We start from the raw sequence: 20,908 nt of genomic DNA, 5'->3' as shown, positions 1-20,908 counted from the left end.
GTAACGATTGTTTTTAATTGATTTGATAACATTACTTGCATTAAGAAGGGTTAAAGGCAGAGAAATCCTATATCCCTTTGGAGATAAAAATAAAATAACATTTCAAATATATCTGAGGACAAACCTGATTGTAAATTGATTTGTTTGTGTTTTCCCAGAGCGCCACGTCATTGATTGGCGGAGGGGGGAGAATTTTTTTGGTGGGTAGGATTACTACTTCTCCGATCTACGTCGCTTTACACTCGGGAAACAACGCAAAGCTAACCCCACTTTGCCTTTGGAGCGAGAGAAGAACACGCATCTTTCAACATGACGGCATCTAACTGGGGTCTGATCATGAACGTGGTCAACAGCATCGTTGGAGTGAGCGTGTTGACCATGCCCTTCTGCTTCAAGCAGGTGAGTTGAGGTGCTGCTGTCACCTTACTTCACCTCTCTGCGGGGGGCAAAGGGTCCTCACGCCGCCCTTTATCTCTTTGCTCTGCGCTGTTGATAGACAAATCTGCTTTCGGTGCGTGCCAAATGTGATAGTCCTCTTTGACAGCCGTGTGTCAAAGCCTTATCTCTTCCCACCGTTGTGTTTGTTTTAGTAGAAAGGATGTTTTTGTAGTAAGATGCTCTTATCTTCAACTTATTCAACCCTGCATTAGTGCATAATATATAATATACAGATAACCTCATAATTATAGTTATAATACCACGTACGTCCTCAATCCCATCTTCAGTGTGGGATAGTACTGGGCACCTTGCTCCTGGTGGTGTGTTCCTGGATGACCCACAAGTCCTGCATGTTCTTGGTGAACTCGGCCTGCAGCACCAAGCGGCGAACCTACGCTGGGCTGGGTGAGTAGGCGAGAATATCAATATACGTCATGACAAGATACACTCTGTTTATCCTGTACTGCTTCTGCACAAGCCAGCCAAATATCGGATGTACAATATTCTCTACATGATTATGAAATTATTTTTTGTCTCAATTGCAACGTTATTATGTGTTTATAACAGATTGTGGGTGAGCCTACACGGTTTCATATATATTGATGCACATTTTAACATGTTCTGGCACTGTAGGGACTATTTAATCACCCCAGTGTGTTTCTCTGCAGCCTTCCACGCCTATGGGAAGCCCTTCAAGGCGGTGGTGGAGACCAGGTGAGTCTGGTTCTACAGACAACTGGGCCTCATCGCCGCTCCGTCGGATAAGCCACATTCAAATGAGAAAGAAGGAAGAAGCGGTTCATGGCCTAATCGCTCAATTTCCTCTTTCTCTCTCGCTGTCTCTCTCCAGCATGATAGGCCTGATGTTGGGAACCTGCATTGCCTTCTATGTCGTCATCGCTGACCTGGGCTCCAATTTCTTTGCGCAGCTCTTGGGTTTACAGGTTTGGCAGAGTCGTCGCTCTTGTGACTGTTGTTTAACGAGAACAATCCTCGCTATAAACGTACAATGTGTGTTTTGGATCATTTATTTCCGCACATTCATACTAGAGGCGCGCTCACACACACACACACACACACACACACACACACACACACACACACACACACACACACACACACACACACACACACACACACACACACACACACACACACACACGGTTAATTTCACATGAAGCAAAATCAAGAAATGAATCCTAGGGTTGAAGGAATTTATCAGACTTCAAATCCCTGTTCAAATAGGAGACATTCAAATTCAATGCAAACATAAAATCCTGTTTCAGATGTGGCGACTACATCTGAAATGTCACTCTCTATCAAAACAATCCAGGGCAGGACATTTGATAAGGTGTTTGACTCCCAGCCGAAAGATTGTGGGATCGATTCCCCCTATGTCTCCAGTTTACCTGTAGGAATCCTTCAACACGATGCCCCAACCCTTCCTCATGAATTAGTTGTATTTGCTTTGGAGGCGTGCTAAATGACTGAATCGTAACCAGCATCTCATCAACGTCCTTTCAATGATCTGTCTTTTTCTTCTTCATATTTTGGTGCAGTATGTAAACTTTAGTTGCATGTAGCGGAACAATCTTAACAGAAAAGGAATTTAATGATTTAAAGGGTTTTTAATTTGTGTATAATTCCAACTAAATAAGAATCAGGGTTTAAGTTGCCAATGAATGAGCCTTTTATATCTACATAGGTAGCTGGTCATTTACCATGGAGCCCGCCATGTTGCACCACCTTGTTTCTACAGTAGCCCAGAACGGACTAACGGCTAACTAAAGTTACGTAGGGCTACACAGACAAACTTAACTAAATACTAATTGTGACTCTATCAAGGAGCCTCATCACAAGTCACCTGGCACTCGATGCCATCATAAACGACAATTCTTTGTAATACCTACTGGCACATTAAAGGGCCAACAAAGGCCAGTCCTTCATTGGAAGGGGAGAGGTGGTTGCAATCCTACTGGTGTTATTTAATATATTTTTAATTCCACTCTAAGGCGACATTTGAGTGTCCCGAAAGGCCAGGCCTAAATAAATCAAATGAATCAGTAGTCATATTAATACAGTAGTACCAACTGCTGTCTTCCCCTTACATATTTCCCATAATGCTCTCTGTGTGGCGTGCAGGTGACGGGCGGCTTCCGGGTGCTGCTGCTGATCGCCGTGTCGCTGTTCATCGTGCTGCCCCTCAGCCTGCAGAGGAACCTGATGTCCTCCATACAGTCCTTCTCCGCCATGGCCCTCATGTTCTACACCCTCTTCATGTTCACGGTGAGCTCAGACAGACCACCCACACCCACCCTCCACTCATTCCTGCACCAACCGGCTTGAGCAGCACAGCGGGTTCTGTGCCGCGTATGCAAAGTAGTGAAGTAGAGTTGAGTAGTTAGCTGAATGCCTAAAGCTTTTTAGAGCTCTAATTTGAGTGTAGTTTGTTAGAAATGTCCTCCGTCCGCTATGAGTGTAATGCTCTGGTATGATAATGTAGTTTCAGACCACTCCAGGCTCGTTTCTGACCAATCAGGGTAGCTCTTCCCTGATTGGTTCAAGGAATCAATATTGCCTGTCAATCATAGGTGCATGGACACAGCACTTCTCTCTATCTATCTTCTGCTCTTTACTGCTCTCTTTACAACTCTCTAATCTTACCTACATAGGCTTTCAGGAAAAGGAAGGTTGTTCTTTTTTAACAGCAACGCTTTGGAAATTCGGTGCCAAAAATCCCATTTCATTCGTTTGGTTGACATTTACTGCGTTGTACATTTAGGACATTATCATTTGAAATATAACCGTTTTTTATGACGCTTGATGCTGTCATGTTCATCGCACCTGTTCCACTGAGAAGAAATAGAGAATATAACGCGCTTTAAATCACACTGGACCTATTTTGTCGGGGTTGTATCCACAGCGAATGCATTACACCTGAGATACAGTATAGTACCGACACGCTTGATCGCTTGATAAACGTAGAACATCATGACCCATAAAGCCCGCCCTACTATGTCCCTGCTAAACCGTCGTCCCCTGATGCTACTGTACACTGTGTATACGACATGGTCCTCTACTGGAAACCTGTGGACATCATGTACATAACTCCACTGAAAAGTCATGACGTGTAAGGCTAGATTTGCATCCTCCAACACCTGCATCCCGTTGTTCACCTACAGAGTGACTCAGAGTCATAATAGCGTATTGACGAGTCCCGTTGTATATTATCCAGGGAGACGTGTATCATGCTGACTTATGCAGACAATGTCGTTCTAATGAATTTGCTCACTCTTTAAAACAAACACTCCCCAACGTTAGGACAAAAGGACAGTTGTGTACACTCGACACACAACTTCAACTAATCAGTTGACAACCAACGCCCAAACGTTAGTTTAAACTTTGTTTGTCGTGCGACAATGTGAAACCTGGCCCTCAAGATGATTTGAAATGTGCTGCCAATGTTTTATTCCTGTTGTTGCAATGCTGGTTTCAAGCGGTCGTGAACAGTCAATGCTGTGGTGGTCTGAGCACTTTAACCTGGCTGCAGTGCTGTGGACCTCCCTGGGAGTCCCGGGTGTGGAGACCCCACCTGGGGGCCGGGACTCTAGGAGCACCATGTAGTCCGTACCACTAACCCTCTAACCGTGACGTTATCTCCTTCCCTCCCTCCCTTTTCTCTTGTCTTTTGCTGGATGTCTTCCTTTCCTTCTTGTTTGTACTTGTTCTCCCCTTTTCTGTCTTTGTTTTTTTCTTTTTTTCTTTTCCCTGATGTATTTGTTCTCCCTCTCTCCTTTTCCTCTCCTTTTCCCTTTTCGTTCCTTCCCTCTCAACTTTATTGATTCCCTTCCCCCCCTCTTCCTGTACGCCCGTCCACTTCCCATTCTGCCCTTCCTACTCTCCCCACCCCTTTTTGTCCCTCCTCCCCTGCCCTATGTCTCCCCTGTCCCTGGCTCCCTGCTGCCGCTGTCGTGCTCCCCCGGGCCGTAGATAGTGCTGTCGTCCCTGCGCTACGGCTTAGTTTCTGGCTCCTGGGTGGAGCACGTCCACCTGTGGAGGCTCAAGGGAGTCATTCAGTGCCTGCCCATTATTGCCACCACCTTCTGCTGTCACCCGTAAGTAACCCCATCACCAGCACCCCCCCCACTCAACTCCCTCCGAACCCGACAACGGGCGGAGGTTGAGTGTGGGGCGGTGCGACAGTCCGATGGCGACGGTCAAACGGCTGCCTCGTATGTTTGACTTGGACTTCCTCCTTTTTAATTCATTATAGTCTTTCATCAGAAGTGTGGCTGTGTGTGTGTGTGTGCGTGCTCGAGGAGTGTCTGTATGCGCGTGTGTGTGTGTGTGTGTGTGTGTGTGTGTGTGTGTGTGTGTGTGTGTGTGTGTGTGTGCAGAATCTTAAAGCTATGTGTGTGGTGTCCGAGGGGCATTGGGTTTGGGCCGTGTGGACTGGGGCTCGCCTCGACCCGAGGCTGAGGGAGCTGGTGGAGGATGCTATCGGGGGTTCTGCAGAAGTGCCACAGGGTCGGACCTGCCCAGGGCGGGAGAGAGAGACGGGACACCCACATGCTATCAAAAACCCTGGTGGAAAAAGCACTACTCGTGTTTGACACAAATAATTGAGATTATTATTCGAATAATTCAGTTTCCACTAGTTTTGAGTCAACACTGAGTGACCTCAGTCATCCTTGTTGTCGACCAGGGTTTTTTTATCAGCATGGAGTTTCCTTCCCTTATGCCTTGTTTTTCTCCCCTTCTTTATCCAAAGAAAAAGCAGTTCTGTCTCTCCCTCGTTTTTCTCTCGTTCCCGTCCTTCGTCGCGTGCGTCGTCAAGGCCCCAGCTCCGGCCTGTTCTCCTCGTCCTCGTCCTCGTCCTCGTCCTCGTCCTCGTCCTCGTCCTCCTCCTTCTCCTCTGCCGCCACATCGCCCCCGTTCCTTCCTTCCTCCCACGACGTCCCGGTCCGGTCTGATCCATAACTGCCAACCCCCTCCATCCCTCCCTCCCCTCCCCTCCCCTCCCCTCCTCTCCTCTCCCCCAGATCGTGGTGTCCTCGTTCAAACATGAGCTGCTTGGTGGCTCGTGGCTGGAGCAGGTCAGTTTGGTGCGTTGGGAGGGAGTGTTTCGCTGCCTCCCCATCTGCGCGATGGCCTTCTCCTGTCAGTCGTAAGTAGCACCCCCCCCCCCACCCACCCACCTTGCCACGCCCGGCTCCCCCCAGCACCCTGCTACCACAGAACAACGACCTGGGAGGGGTCCACTCCTCAGATTGTGTCGGGCCTTTGGGTGTTCTCTTTAATGAGTGACACAGGAAACAGTCCTATTTATAGTCTCATTTCCGAAATGTACAGGAACTGTTGCAATCCTTGCATGGCCGTCGGTTTGATACCGTGTCAGCGAGATTGGACTGAGGAGTTGTACACTCCCACAGTGCAGGGTCCGAGGGTGAGGATGATGCATGAGGGCAATCAAGAGCGATGTTAAAGGGGTAGTTCGGAATTTTGGACATGGGGCCTGATTCCCAAGTGAGCATTGGTATTCTATATCACTGGAGACAGTTTTCAACACATTTCATACAGTCCTTCTAGTTGCAGAGTTCGCTCGTGCTAGGCTAGCGCACGGCAACGGGCAATGCTAGCCTGCTATTAAAAACAGTCTTACCCACTCCACAGTAGACCCGAGGTAAATCAATTATGACGGCAGATTATAAATCTAAATGTCTGTTTATAGAATAATGTTAGAAATAAAAACCAACCTTGCATTGCATTGCATTTTGAGGGAATTGCGGGGTCTCAGCAGCAGTGTTTATATTCCTGTACGTAGGCTACGGCAGCGGCGGACTGATACCTAGGTTACCTGCCGCTGTCATTGCTACAAACGCAGAGTACAGTGAACGAAGGAATTCTATAAGCATATTCAATTAACAAGATATGCACACATTTGGAGGAGTTAGCGATGCATCTGCTTTTGAAGACGATTATGAGGAATTTGTTGTATCTAACGAACCGTACATTTACGAGCCGGTGTTTTGATGTCCAAGCCAGCAGCAACAAGCCACAGTTGAGTCCTTTCTGGATCTCTCACTGGAAATTGGTGGAAACTTTGTGGTGCCCATCTGTACCGTTTATTTCTACAATTTCTAAAAGCACACTGAACCATCATGTTGCCTTGTCGTTCAATTGCGCTTCTGTCCCACGCTTCTCTGTTTACGTTCTTCTGTCGTGATTCGGTTACAAACCTAACGAGCGCATTGTAAAATTCCGCTTCTGCTGAGAAAGTAGTCCCTCGATGATTCATGCGATGCAAGGTTAGTTTTATTTCTAACATTATTCTATCAACACAGACATTTAAATCTATCGTCTGGCGTTATAATTGATTTACCTTGGGTGTACTGTGGAGTGGGTAAGACAGTTTTTAATAGCAGGCTAGCATTGCCCGTTGCCGTGCGCTAGCCTAGCACGAGCGAACTCTGCAACAAGAAGGACTGAATGAAATGTGTTGAAAACTGTCTCCAGTGATATAGAATTAATACCAATGCTCACTTGGGAATCAGGCCCTATGTCCAAAATTCCGAACTACCCCTTTAAGCAATGGGCTGTTTAATCCCCCCCCCCCCCCCCCCCCCCCCCACAGGTCCACTGCTAAGCTACTCACTTCGCAGGCCTGCTCACTTACACACAGTGGCTTCTTCCTCTGTTCTACTGTCGTCATCGTAGGAGACAGAATCTCTCTCTTTTCCTTTCCTGAATAACGCTTTACCAAATCATCACCAATGACTCGATGACCCGACGGAGGCAAAACTAGTCGTCCGCTTGCCGATGTGAAGATCACTAACGGGACACTGGCCCTAGTGGATGTGTCACGGTGACAGGCTGCCCCCCCCCCCTGTCAATCCCAGGCACCCTCCTCTCTGTCTGCATCCACCTGCATGACCCCTTTCCTCTCTGCACACTCTGCCGTCCCCGGTCCTCTGCGGCCTTAATGGGCCTGCCCTGGGCTGGGCTGGTGCTGGGTTCACTTTGTAGGGCTTCTGGGTCTTCTTTCGCACCAGAAAAAAGTGTGTGTGTGTGTGTGTGTGTGTGTGTGTGTGTGTGTGTGTGTGTGTGTGTGTGTGTGTGTGTGTGTGTGTGTGTGTGTGTGTGTGTGTGTGTGTGTGTGTGTGTGTGTGTGTGTGTGTGTGTGTGTAGGTTTGGCTCGATTTTGTGTTTGGTTGCGCGGGTGTGAAAAGAGTGAGGTAGGCGTCAAGGGTGGGCCGACAGTGGGCTGAAGCACCGAGGTTGAAACGAGAGTTGTAATAATTTATTGTAATATAAGTACTGTAATTATCATTCCACATGATGACATTGCATCACAGCTGTGTGTGTGTGTCTGTGTCTGTGTGTGTGTGGGGCGCAGAGGGATTTTTGGCAGGCCGGGGGTGAGGCAGGCTAGGCATAGCGAGCTACGCTAGGCATCAGGCCCAACCGAAGGCAAACCGCGTGCCCGAGAGCTGGCTCCTCACCGACTCCCAACCCGTTTGCTCAGGGGCTGATTAAACTGCTCTCAGCATATTGGGGTTTTACAACGGTCATGGACCTTGTTTAGTCTCGGGTTAAGACATCACATTATTCAGCAGTGATGTGGGGGGGGGGGGGGGGGGGGGGGGAGGCGCCAGTGGCTACCGTCTGCGTCCGGTGAAAAGCTAGCCAAGGTTTGTCCCAGCATAGAGCTCCCTTGGTATAATTCTATGCACATATTACCCTGTTCTCGTCCCCTGTTTTCAGTCTTTGTTAAAAGGCAGTGTAAAAGCGGATGAAACGCATTAAGACCCGAGTTAGGACTATCGAGCGCGCGTTCGATCTCTTAACTCCCCACTTACAATACGGCGTTTTATTTAACCTTGGCCGGGAGATTTACTGGGTCGCAGATTAAACAAGCGTTGCAGAATGGCACCAGGGGACTCTGCGTGCTCATAAAACTAGCCTGTGTGACAGAGGGAGAGAGGGAGAGGGAAAGGGGGGGAGAGAGAGAGAGAGATGAAGGAAGGGTTACAGATGGTTGCTCGCTCACTATCTCTCTCCATATGACTCACCCATTCACTCTCTTTTCAACACCCTTGTCTCTCTCTCTCTCTGTCTCTCGCTCACTCGCTCTCACGAGTATGTATATACACATACACAGAGTCGGGGGAGGGACGGACGGACGGACGGGGGAAAGTTTATAAGGCTTTAAAACCCCGGCCAGGCACTCTGTATTATAGTGGGTCTGTAAGTGTCCTTGTGTAATGTCCTGTACCCCCCGCTCTACCTCCCCCCTGCCTCTCCACCGGTCGGACTGTCCTTAAAGGGACACCGTCGGACGGACAGACAGCCTGTGTGCTCAGGGACTGCATGTAGCCACCAATGCTCTCGATGTCAACCTCGGCCAGCCGTGTCTGTCTCATCTAGCCCTTCATGACGCCGGACAAACCTCACTCTTCCACACACACACACACACACACACACACACACACACACACACACACACACACACACACACACACACACACACACACACACACACACACACACACACACACACACACACACACTTTGTTTTATGCTGCCAGCATCAAATTATAAAGATCAAATGGTAAACATCTGCAAATGTATAATTTAATCCCACATTATGAATTTGAGGTGACCACAGCGAGCTCCCAGAAAAGACTCCCAAGCTATTGACACATTCTAATTCCTAGAAAGTGTTATCTTCAGTTTTATATAGCCTGTGTTAATAACACAGTCGCGCCCCTGCCAACCACCACAAAGCTATATTTTATCACGCCAGTCATAGATATATGACCTCATTCAGCTTATGGCTGGAGGAAGTCCAATGTTTCCCCACGTGTTTAGGCCGGACCACCGATCGATGGCCGGTCACTTCAAAGTGGCGATTCTGCGTCTGAAACAATGCATTTAGAAACACCCAGCTTCTCTTAGCAGTTTCCAAAACCACTACTCGCCATTCCTACCGGTCCAAATGCAATCCTAAGAACTTTTTGCCTGCAGCTCTTAAACAGCTCAAACATTGCAATAGATGGACATGTTGACAATGGTATCAATTCAGCACCGACGGCCCATTCAAATGATCACCCAGACATGCAAAACTAGTGTGGCTCTAAACAGAGCCTCTGTTCAAACCAACACGGGCGTTCACTGTGGTCGCCTCACCACCGAGGGAGCGCTCACTTTGCCGATGCAGTGCCCCGTAAGCCCACCGGGTGGCCTCTCTTCCACCCCTCTCAGGCAGGTGCTGCCCACCTACGACAGCCTGGACGAGCCGTCGGTCTCGCGCATGAGCACCATCTTCACGTCGTCCCTGAAGGTGGTCACCACCTTCTACATCACCGTGAGTGAAGGGGAAAACGCGGTGGCGGCGAAGGCTGCTAAGAGATTCAAACTACGATATCAGCATCGATCGGTGTCAGCGCTCGCCTCATAGGATATTCTGCTCTTTCTTCACACGCACACTATACACACGCACACACTACACACTTTACACACACACTACACACTACAGGTGGGCTTCTTCGGCTACGTGAGCTTCACGGAGAACATCGCGGGCAACGTGCTGATGAACTTCCCGTCCAACCCGGTGACGGGGATGATCCGCGTGGGCTTCATGATGTCCGTGGCGGTGGGCTTCCCCATGATGATCCTACCCTGCCGCCAGGCCATCAACACCATGCTGTTTGAGCAGCAGGTCCGCCGAGCACACACACACGTCACACACACACTCACACTCACACACACACACACACACACACACACACACACACACACACACACACGTGCGCGCCATGCCCCTCATTATGCTAACGGAGGACCAGCCAACCAGAGCTCACCATCTGGTGTAGGAGGGGGTATTCTTGAGACGCCCCACCAAAAGAATCCGGGTTCGAACCCCAATGGCTGACCCGGCCCCCCCCCCCCAAATCCACATGTCGATGCAATTGAAAGACATCACTCAAATCGCTTCAAACGACCGCGTGGGCTCAACGACTGAAGAGTAAATGTCCCTCCCCCTCTCCCTGTGTCCCCCTGTCTCTCTCTCTCTCTCCGTGGTTCCCACCCTCAGCAGAAGGACGGGACGTTCGCCTCGGGGGGGTACATGCCCCCTCTGCGCTTCAAGGCCATCACCCTGGCCATCGTGTTCGGGACCATGATGGGGGGCATCCTCATCCCCAATGGTGAGTGTGTGTGTCTCTGTGTGTGTGTGTGTGTGTGTGTGTGTGTGTGTGTGTGTGTGTGTGTGTGTGTGTGTGTGTGTGTGTGTGTGTGTGTGTGTGTGTGTGTGTGTGTGTGATGGGGACAGAGGTCAGGTGTGTGTCGATGAAGTCATGGTACCTATTGATGTCCAGTGGTTTGATGTGTGCATTTAGATATTAAACTCTGTTCCAATCCTGTGTGTGTCTGTGTGCGCACGCTTGTGTGTGTGTATTCTGGAGGGTCTTAGGGTTGCATGTGTTCTTTTATGTCGGCAGTACAGTGGAGTTTACGAGGTGTGTGAATATGACTTTATGACTCAGTGACTGTCACAGTCTAACACAGTCCTTAAATCACGCCCCCAACTTTTATCCCCTTTTAGACGAGCGGACGGGAAGATAGGGCTATTATTCACACACACACACACACACACACACACACACACACACACACACACACACACACACACACACACACACACACACACACACACACACACACACACACACACACACACACACACGGCCATTCTATTTACGCACTTATTCTCTCCCCCTCCACTCTTTCTCTCCTCACTCCCATTCTTCTTTCCTTCAGCTTATATCTCTTCCAGCTCTGTTCCATATCTCTCCCTCCCTCCCTCTCTTGCTCGCTCTCTCATTGTGGCTTACACTCTACCTCTCTCTCCATCTGTCTCCTGCATGACAGATTAGGTTAGAGTTGATGTTTTATTCATTCATTCTTATAGCAAGGCTGTTTGTTTGCATTTTGATTGAATAAACACACTTGTGCACAAGCACAGACTCACACCACAACGCACACACTAACACACACACACACACACACACACACACACACACGGTGACAAGACAGCGGGAGGGTGTGTGTTACCCGGGCGTCTGACGGCGTGCGCACTCTTTGGGCGTCTAATCAGACTAATAGAGAGAGAGGAGAGGCCGTGCTGGGGCCCTCGGGAACGCACGCACTAAATCTGAGGGGGACAATATGGTCTCGGTCCCTCAGGATGAAGTACAGCAGGGACCCAGGCGCTCTGCCCAGCCTGACACGCGAGCGCACGCGCACGCCGGATTCAAAAGGGGGGTGTGTGTGTGAGAGAGGGACCTGGATCAGGGATTGTGGTTCAGGAGCACTGAGCCGGTGGCTCGTATGTACAGAGTCACAGACAATGCAGCGGATGTCATGTGAGGGCTGAGCTTGGTGTTGTCATTGTTTAGCGTTGTTGCTTTGATTAAAAAAAGTGTGTGTGTGTGTGTGTGTGTGTGTGGTATGCGGTACAGTAGTATTGACTGGAGATCACGTTAGCCTTGATGTGGTGTAAAACATTTAACAATCCTTTTTATTTCCCTTCTTTTGACCCCTTTCTGTCTCATGCCTCACCCTGTCTCTCCCTCTGTCTCTCCGTCTCTCCGTCTGTCCTGATCTCTCTCTCAGTGGAGACCATCCTGGGCTTGACGGGCGCCACCATGGGCAGCATGATCTGCTTCATTTGCCCCGCCCTCATTTACAGGAAGATCCAGAAGAACAGCCTCATCGCTCAGGTGATGCACTGACCCCCCACACCTGCTCCGAGCGGGGCCGTTTGTAGAACTGAAGGAAGAAGAGGCTTGGATACCGTTTTAAGGTCTCTCTCTGTCCCTCTTCTCCTAACCCTACAGCTGGTGTTGTGGGTGGGTCTGGGCATCCTCATCATCAGCACCTTCACCACCTTGTCCATCTCCAGCAGTAGCGTCACCCCCAGGGTCCAACCCCCGCCCCCTCCGGCTGCAGACAAGAACCGGGTGCTGCTCCCAGTCCTGCCCAAGCTCAACGGTAGTGTGTGTGTGTGTGTGTGTGTGTGTGTGCGTGTGCGTCTGTCATGTGCTATGTAGACGAAAGACGAAGGTGCTCACCCAACGAGCCGTGGAAACATTTAACCCCAAAACCATGGGCAAAGGGGTGTGTCGGGTGTGTGTGTGTGTGTGTGTGTGTGCGTGGGTGCGTGCGCGCGCCGGGGGTGTGTGTCCACCCCGGCCGCCGGTAGCGGGAAGGCTGCCGGTCAGAAAGACTTCGCGGCAAAGTCATCGTCGTGACGAGGAGTCGGACGTCTTTACTGCCGCTCGTATCTCCTGAGGAAGGAGCGGCTACACTTTAACAGGCTCCAGAGATAAGGAGCACGGGGGGGCCGGGGGGGCCGGGGGGGCCGGGGGGGGGGGCAAGGAGAGTAAAACAAAAGGGAAGGGGAAAAAATGCAGACAAAGGGTGTCTGCATTTTATTGAGAGGAAAGACGGACGGACAGACAGGCAGGCAGTCGTGTGAGGCGGAGAGACAGACGGGCCGCCGGCAGATAACCCCTCGATGGTATCTGGGCGCGCGGCGGCGGCGGTGGCTGACGGTGATGGAGCGGGAGTGATGCCCTTCAGACACCAGCGCCTTCATCTCATCTCCTCCTCCCGCCTCATAAGCTGGGACGCGCACTGCGCTTACACGCACATGCGAATACACACGCATACATTGCGCATACACACACACATGCGTACCAAACGTATACAAACGCAAATAAACGCAACCACATATACACCTGCATACATACACGCGTGAACACACGCATGCATAGACACACACAGGCACATATACACACGCACGCACACATGCATACACACATGAACACATACACACACACGCACGCACACTCATTGAAACATTCGCACACACGCGCAATCACACATAATACACTCATGCACATGTATAGACACAAGCATATACACAGGCAAGCATACACAAACACAAATGCACACGCACAAATACACACAAGCACACAAACACACACACACTATTGTCTCCAACTGATCCCCATTCATTTGGAGCCTTCATATGTGCCCCTCCCCCCCTCCTCATATCCTCCCACCTCTATGAAATGCCAGCTCCATCTCCTCAAACTGAAGGACGGACGGGAAGGGACTCAGAGGGTCTGTGGGGGTTCGGGGCTTTGGTGTGTGTGTGTGTGTGTGTGTGTGTGTGTGTGTGTGTGTGTGTGTGTGTGTGTGTGTGTGTGTGTGTGTGTGTGTGTGTGTGTGTCCCAGTAATTAATTCACCCCACCAAATCTTCTATTTTCAACGTTAAATCCTTGTTAAAACATATTTTCTACCTTCACTTTACCCCCCCCTCCCACCTTTTGTTCTTTACTTCCGTTCTGTCCTCTGTTTCCGTTTGCTCTTCTATTCCCTCCATCTTTCCATTGTGGCTGACATGTGACAAACCTCAACACCTGCATCCTGTTGTTGTGGTGGCACAACAGCCACCATACACTCCCCCTGACTGACACACATACCCTTTTCCCAGCCCTTTCTCTGCATCTCTCTCTCTCTGCATCTCTCTCTCTGCATCTTTCTCTCTATTTTTTGTCTCCGGTCGTTTCCCCTTATCACTTCTGTTGGTGTCGTTTAATTGAGTTGCCGTTTATTTCATGTCACACGTTTAGTGTAAAGGGTGTGCTGCCACCTGGTGGAGACTCAAAGTACTCGAGGCACAATGCAACAAATTAGGTCCCAATAATGCCCAAGGGCGATGTGCAGCACATTTTGTGTTGCACGATTCAAAGATAGAAACTTTAACCAAACTCACCCTTTCCAATTCTCTTAACACCACATGATTAGTGAAGATGTTCTTAGTAGAATAATCCTCCCTCTGTAGATGATGAGGGTAAGGGTTAGCGACCACAGAAGGGGACTATAAGCGCCGGTGTCGGGCTCTCTTTCAGGAGAGGGCGCCCTGGTGCAGAACCCCGCCGAGTCCCAGGCCGCGGTGAGGGACCTGGTCGAAGGGGTGCAGCGGGAGGGGGCCGACCCGCCCCAGATCAAAGGGCCCGTGGAGCTGCCCGAGAGGAAGAGGAAGGAGGAGGAGGTGCAGCTGGACCGGCCCGAAGCGGGTACGTCTCCCCCGGGACCCCTGCCAATGATAATGTCCCTGGTGCTCGAGCTTCCAGAAAGGGACCTTTTTTTAGTGTTAAGAGTTATTCGGTTATTTTTAAGTGGTTCATTTTGATTTTGTTTCTATTTATCTTTGAATGGCTTCTTTTATTCAATTTTTTTTATTTAGGCAAAGCGTGCACGGTTTATGATTAAAGTAATGGATCCTACACTACGGTTTCGACCTTCATGACTTCTTTTTATTTGGTAAACTACAAGTTGTTGTATGGTTAACTTTGAACTGTACACGATATCCTTGCACTTGGACAAAAGTCGACGCCTCGGCTCGAATATTAAAGGAATTTAATAGAATTAAAGTTTTCAGCTCGATTTTCCCCCCAGAGCCGTTAACATCCTCTCTCTCTGTGGCTCCCTGTGGGCCCTCTCGGCACACATGGTTAGGTTCAATTAAATGCTCTTCATGGCTCTTTAAATGACCCGTGAGATTGGAAGTTAAGACCTTATTAGCAGCCGCACAACTCAGCGCAGGTGACCGCAGAGAATCCTCAGAAATGCCGAGGGTTGCGGGTTCCAGTCTTGCAGTGGTGTGATGTCACTTCCTGTTTGTGTATGTGTCACTCTCTGCGCCCATTATGTTTAAAATGCATAGTAGCGGCAACTATGAGAATGTAGTTCTATTGTCTTAACTAGATAGGAGGCTCTTTTATCCAAACCAACTTGGAGTACAATGGAGATTTAATTCTGGAGCAGGTATGGAGGCTGAGGCATCTCGCCCGAGGATGCCTACAGGTAGACTATAAGCGTGTGGGTGGAACCCAGTATCTTTTACCCCTCCCCTGCCCCGCCCCCTCAGGTGTGGCTGTGCCAGAGGGCGACGCCCACCGCCACGAGCCGCCCATCCCCCACGACGAGGTGCAGGTGGACAACAGGAAGAACAAAGCCGAGATGGAGGAGAACCAAAAGCTGCCGGTCGCTCCTCCTGCTGACGGAGGAGGAGGAGGAGGAGAAGGAGGAGGACAGGAAGGAGGGGCGGAGCCTCAGAAGGAGGGGGCGCCAGGCCAGGCTGCGGTGATGGCGGACACGGGGGATAAGGGGCAAGGTGGGGGAGCGGAGAAGCTGACTGAGGAGCAGCAGAACCCTGCTGTCGTGGTCGTGAAGAAGGAGGTGAAGGACATGGGCGGGGCTGAGGTCCCGTCCAATGAGGTGCTGGACGCGGGGAAGGAAGCTGGGAAGGGGGCGGAGCTTCCGTCGCTGGAGGAAAGGGACGACCCGGCTCCCGGGAAGGACGCCCTGGCGGAGAAGGCCCCGGAGAAGGCGTCGGTCGAGGCGGGAAAAGCTCCTGACGCCATCGTGAAACGTGAGTGAAACACTAATGCTACTTATTTTTCTGTTTCTACCAATACTTAGTGCTGCCGTAGGTGATTGATTATGGGGCACACATGAATGACCAATCTGTCAATTTTAACTGAGCAGATTGGGGAAAATGGAAAAGAAGGTGTTTTACGCATTCACTTTTAGATGGACATTTGGGTTTACTTTAGATATATCTGGGGGATGATTTCGGTATTGGAAATCAAATTTTTGTGTTGTGGAAATACCTCTTATCGCAAAACCCCATGCAATGAACAGGCCTGTCTTAAGACACGTGCAAGGGGTTCACTAACGTCAGTTCTAACGAACACAATGACACCGGATTCAAAACGACGTGGACAAATAAACCGCCCAGGAGTGTGGCACACTCAACGAAGGAGCTAACTCACACTCCAGCGGCTTTAAGATGGGCAGGAACAAACCGAGGGTCTGACCGAAGGTAGGCTTATCTGTAAACAATCTGCGGACGTCTTGCCGGAAAAAAAAAAAGAGGTTTGCGTCATGGAAAGGGTTTTATATTAAAAGAGGGGGGCTTATATCACAAGCCGTGCGCGCAGGTGCACGGGAAATGTATTTGAATCCTTATCTCGGACGTAACCCCTCTGCAGCGGACCGATGCCATATTGGGAGTGAGCCAACGCAGTGAGACCCAGACCCAGTATTATTCGTACTCTTGGAGGTTTGACCCGCCTTGGTGTTTTCATCTGTTCCCTCAGCTCCACCCGCGGACGGAGCGGAGCACCCGCCCGCCGTCAACGCCCCTCCAGCTGCCGACGGCAACGGGGGAGAGGACAAGATGGAGGGTAAGAGAGGGACATGTGTTGGTGGGTGGGGTTGGTTCGTAACGGCGCATCTGGAGATGTGCTGCAATGGACCGGAATAGCAACGTACAACCTCCTTGAGTATTTCTAGAATCACCCCCTCTCTGGAAATGTTCTACCAGCTAGTGCTCTACTTTTAGTAGTGTAGTATTATCATACTAGTATAAGTAGTACATGTCTTTGGATGGAGCACACGCTTCACATCAGATCTTGATTCATCGTTCATTCACTCATCAGTAAAAGTTTCTTAAATGCCACATCCAGTGTTGAATTGAAACCGTCTTTCATGCAGCTTTTTATAAGGGTTAATAAGGTTTCCTGATGCTATTACTTTGTGATTGATCTCTGTATCGCTCTTTACTCACCTCTTTTTGTTTTATCACAAACTGCATTCTCTACTGCTCTGGCTGAATCCATCAACTCTTTTCCATTTTAAAGACGAATAAGTATTGGGAACAGATTATCCTGGCCACGCTAGACCAATTTGCAATTCCATTTTAGTCAGGAACGTTTTCGATTTCCTGGTGGCGAAAAATGCCTCCAGACGCAATTGGATAGAACGCCAACCAATCAGAGCAATTAACAGTGTGACACAGCAGCGACCATCTTGGTTGTTTAATGAAAATGCCCTTAACGGAGCTCCAATATGGCGGTACTTTATACAGTCATCGTATTAGTCCCGCCTCCTATTAGATAAACCGTTGTGATTGACCTAACTCACAAATTGGTCTGGTTCTCAGGCCAGGAACAGATGCTTTGTAAATGTCCTTGAGTTTTACTCTCCTCTTTTTGTATTTATGAATCTTTTTTCTTCCACCATTGCTCCCTTTCTCTGTCTTTCTCTCTGCTGGGCTTCCTCACAGTGATAAAAAAGCTGGTTGCAGGTATGAACTTTGACCTTTCCCTGCCGCTTTGCCTAAACCTTGTCCATTTGTCTGTCTGTCTTCCGTGTACCATTTAGGTTCCCTCCGCAAGTATAAGCATCAAGCGTACATGATCTAGAAAGTGGACTTTCACACCACTAGTCATCCGTGCTAACCTAGTCCGGTGTAGTTTGTGTCAATAAACGCCTCTTGTTTGTCCGGGTCTGACATGACGGGTGTTATGTATCATAACTCTAATTTGGGTTTGTGTCCTTGTGTGGGCTTGAATCAAAGATGAAAAACAAATTTTAATGAATGGTTAATTAACTATTTCAATGCAATTAATTTAACCTCATTAATTAAACTTGGAAGCTGGCCTTGCTGCCTTCATATGGGATCAAAATGGCTTTCTGGGGTTCCACCAGCCCTTTCATCACGTCTATGTAACATTTCTAACAGGTCAGGTTCATTGCTGATTTAATGTGCATTGCTCTCTCTGACCGCGTCCCCCATGCAGAGGGCCAGAACGACCACGCTGTGCTGCTGCAGGTCATCAAGGAGCAGCAGGAGACACAGAAACGCCTGCTTGACCAGCAGGCCAAGCTGCTGGCCGTCATAGAGGAACAACACAAGGAGATCCATCAGATTCTGCCTGCAGGTGAGCACACACACACACACACACAGACACAGACACAGACAGACACACAGACACAGACACACACAGACACGTATACAATGTCAAATAAATGACATGAAGCCGAGAGAAAGAGTGCAGGGACGCTCGTGCGTTGTATTATATCAAGCGTCGTTCTTCTTCTTGTAAAAGGCGTTGCAGCCGATGGAGAAGCTGACAAAAGCGTCCAGGCAAACGCCCAAGGGGACATGGAGGCGGCAGCAGCCAAGCCAAAGGACTCGGCTCTGGCTGCGGACCTCCAGCAGCCGGGGGGAGCTGGAGCGGGAGCTGCTGATGGAGCACCACAGGCAGCGGGAGCGGCTGATGGAGCACCACAGGCAGCGGGAGCGGCAGGGTCTGAGCTTCACGCTGTTCCCCAGAACCAAGCACAGGCTGGGGATAAGAACGCCAAGCTCCAGCCAGCCGCTAACGCCGCCGTGGTTCCTGGGGTCCACAAGGCCGGGGGGGAGGCCATCGTCGCCAAGGGGCCGGGGGTAGCGGCGGCGGCGGCGGCGGCGGCGGCAGTAGTAGCACCAGCCGGCAACGAGGAGCGGGAGCTGGGGGCCAGGGGCGTGCCGCTGGGACAGAGGAGGCGAGGGGACGCCGGGCCCGCGGCCAAGAACGACAGGGTCGCCCTGCCCGAGGAGGAGGGGCAGATTGGGAAAGAGTTGGAGAAGGACAGCGGGGAGACGCTGGAGGTGGAGAAGGAGAGGATCGAGAAGGAGGTGCAGGCACGGGTGGAGAAGGAGCGCTTGGAGAGGGAGAAGAGGGAGCGGCTGGCCAAAGAGGAGCTCGAGAGGGTCGAGCAGGAGAAGGAGAAGCTGGCCAAGGAGAAGGCCGCCAGAGAGACGGCCGAGAGAGAGCAGAAGGAGAGACGGGAGAAGATGAGGATGGAGCAGGATCAGATAGAGCAGGCGCGGAGGGAGGAGGAGAGCCTGCAGCAGGAGCTGCAGAAGATGGACAGTGAAATAAACGCACGTGCGCTGGAAGAGGAAGAGGAGAAGCAGCAGCAGGCGAGGCAGGCCCAGCTGGAGCGGGCGAAGGCGGCGCAGGAGCTCGAGGACAACGAGATCGACGAGCCCGTCAAGAAGGGAGGGCGAGACCTCAAAGTGAGGCTGGAGGAGAGGGAAGACCGGGCCGTCGCCGCCGCCGCCGCCCCTCACTCCCAGGAGAAAGACACAGACCTGAGGAGGAGACGTCGGGATGTGGACTCCCTGGGGCCCGGGCTGGAGCCTCTGCTGGAGCTAGGGGGGGCGGACCTGCACGCCGCCCTGGAGGGACAGCTACTGGGCGGGGCCCTGGTGCACAGCAGGGGGATCAAACAGGCCGCCGAGGCCGAGAAAGAAATATGAAAGGCACAGAGTGCCGTGGGCCGGTGTCAGCGTTGGGAACCACATGCTGAACACATTCCTCGGTGACTCGTCACTGCCTTCAGAGACTCAAAAGATGATGGGTTGGTTCTGATTTCCCCCCCCCCCCCCCACCCAACCCCTAAGCGTTGTCTCTGTGGAGGTGGTTGTTCAAGCCTTCTAAAAGAGACTCCTAGACCAGCGGGGAGCTGTACAGATTCTCAGACGGAGAGGAACCAAGCACCATAGCCCTTGCCCTATACGTTCGACAACCCTCCCAAGTACATAGGTAAATGTATATAACAAAGATATGGGTGGAAGTTTAAAGTGACTGCCGAAAAGCACCTACAGTCCCTTCCATGTTCAGGGTACAAAGTTGATGAAACACACACACACACAGACCAGAACAGAACAGGCTGTCATTGTGATACATTTATAGTCTTTATGGCTACCAAAGATGCCTAAGAGCTTATTAATTTGGAATTGAGAAAGATTACACAATATACTGTAAAGAGAAATTATATTCATTCCACATTCTTTGCTTTGATAATGTATATCGTGCTAGTCCTAGTTCCAAAGTCTTTATAAAATTCCTATTTTTATGTATATAATAACTTATTTTGTACTTGAGTCAACATTTTGTGTAGGATAAACTGTACATCTATGCAAAGTAAATCCCTCAGAGGGTTTTTAAGAGCATAACTATCCAATGATTCACTTATTGTTTGTGCTTTTTGTGAAGGCTTTTGTGTTTGCCAAATCAGATCTTTTGTGTTTATGACCCTGTTTGAAATGTATATATTGCAATTCTCAAATGTGTAGAACTGAGCATTTGTTCATTAGAAATCTATTTATGATTCCTACACAGGCTGTACTTTGTGTTCGGTAATGTCTATGTTGAAGTGTATTAACGTTTAGGATTTTGAGCGGATAAACAAAAACGACCATGCCTCGGACTATTGCATCACTTTTTCTTGTAAACCTAATTGTTGGAAGTTTACAAACGATAACATTTCTCAAACGTTTACTTCAGTGCCTTATAGTTAATTCTGTGAAGTGGCAACTGTCTCCATCCCTTTACAGGACTGTTGCTAATACAGTTAAAGGTAATATTTAATATTTTTCTGGAGGGAACTGCTTTGCCCTAATGCTGTTTCAATTAACATGTTTCTGATGACCTATTTTTCAACATTTTGTATTCGCTGGGAATAAAATTCAAGGCAAATTTGATTGTTTTGTTT

General features: G+C 49.9%; 1 protein-coding gene across 4 annotated transcripts in view; it reads left to right on the top strand.

Annotated features, from left to right (window-relative positions):
* Positions 1-20,895, top strand: part of slc38a10 (solute carrier family 38 member 10) — a 21,110-nt gene extending 215 nt beyond the window's left edge. The window contains exons 2-19 of one of the 4 annotated variants that reach the window (XM_060036885.1): positions 159-399; positions 726-843; positions 1,107-1,152; positions 1,289-1,382; positions 2,581-2,724; positions 4,429-4,553; positions 9,703-9,805; positions 9,977-10,159; positions 10,535-10,646; positions 12,115-12,221; positions 12,339-12,492; positions 14,422-14,589; positions 15,444-15,947; positions 16,678-16,764; positions 17,646-17,666; positions 18,163-18,303; positions 18,472-18,626; positions 18,657-20,895. In XM_060036885.1, coding sequence (XP_059892868.1) covers positions 310-399; positions 726-843; positions 1,107-1,152; positions 1,289-1,382; positions 2,581-2,724; positions 4,429-4,553; positions 9,703-9,805; positions 9,977-10,159; positions 10,535-10,646; positions 12,115-12,221; positions 12,339-12,492; positions 14,422-14,589; positions 15,444-15,947; positions 16,678-16,764; positions 17,646-17,666; positions 18,163-18,303; positions 18,472-18,626; positions 18,657-19,670 — 3,366 coding nt within the window. In that variant the 5' untranslated portion in view covers positions 159-309 and the 3' untranslated portion in view covers positions 19,671-20,895. Of the gene's footprint in view, positions 1-158; positions 400-725; positions 844-1,106; positions 1,153-1,288; positions 1,383-2,580; positions 2,725-4,428; positions 4,554-5,480; positions 5,606-9,702; positions 9,806-9,976; positions 10,160-10,534; positions 10,647-12,114; positions 12,222-12,338; positions 12,493-14,421; positions 14,590-15,443; positions 15,948-16,677; positions 16,765-17,645; positions 17,667-18,162; positions 18,304-18,471 lie in introns of all 4 variants that reach the window. The other 3 variants (XM_060036881.1, XM_060036882.1, XM_060036884.1) reach the window with 3 other exon arrangements.
* Positions 20,896-20,908: the final 13 nt, after the last annotated feature.

Source organism: Gadus macrocephalus, chromosome 18, assembly GCF_031168955.1.
Source record: "Gadus macrocephalus chromosome 18, ASM3116895v1".
Lineage (NCBI taxonomy): Eukaryota > Metazoa > Chordata > Actinopteri > Gadiformes > Gadidae > Gadus > Gadus macrocephalus.
Note: the sequence above shows the minus strand (reverse complement) of the source record. Positions and strands in the feature narration are given on the sequence as shown.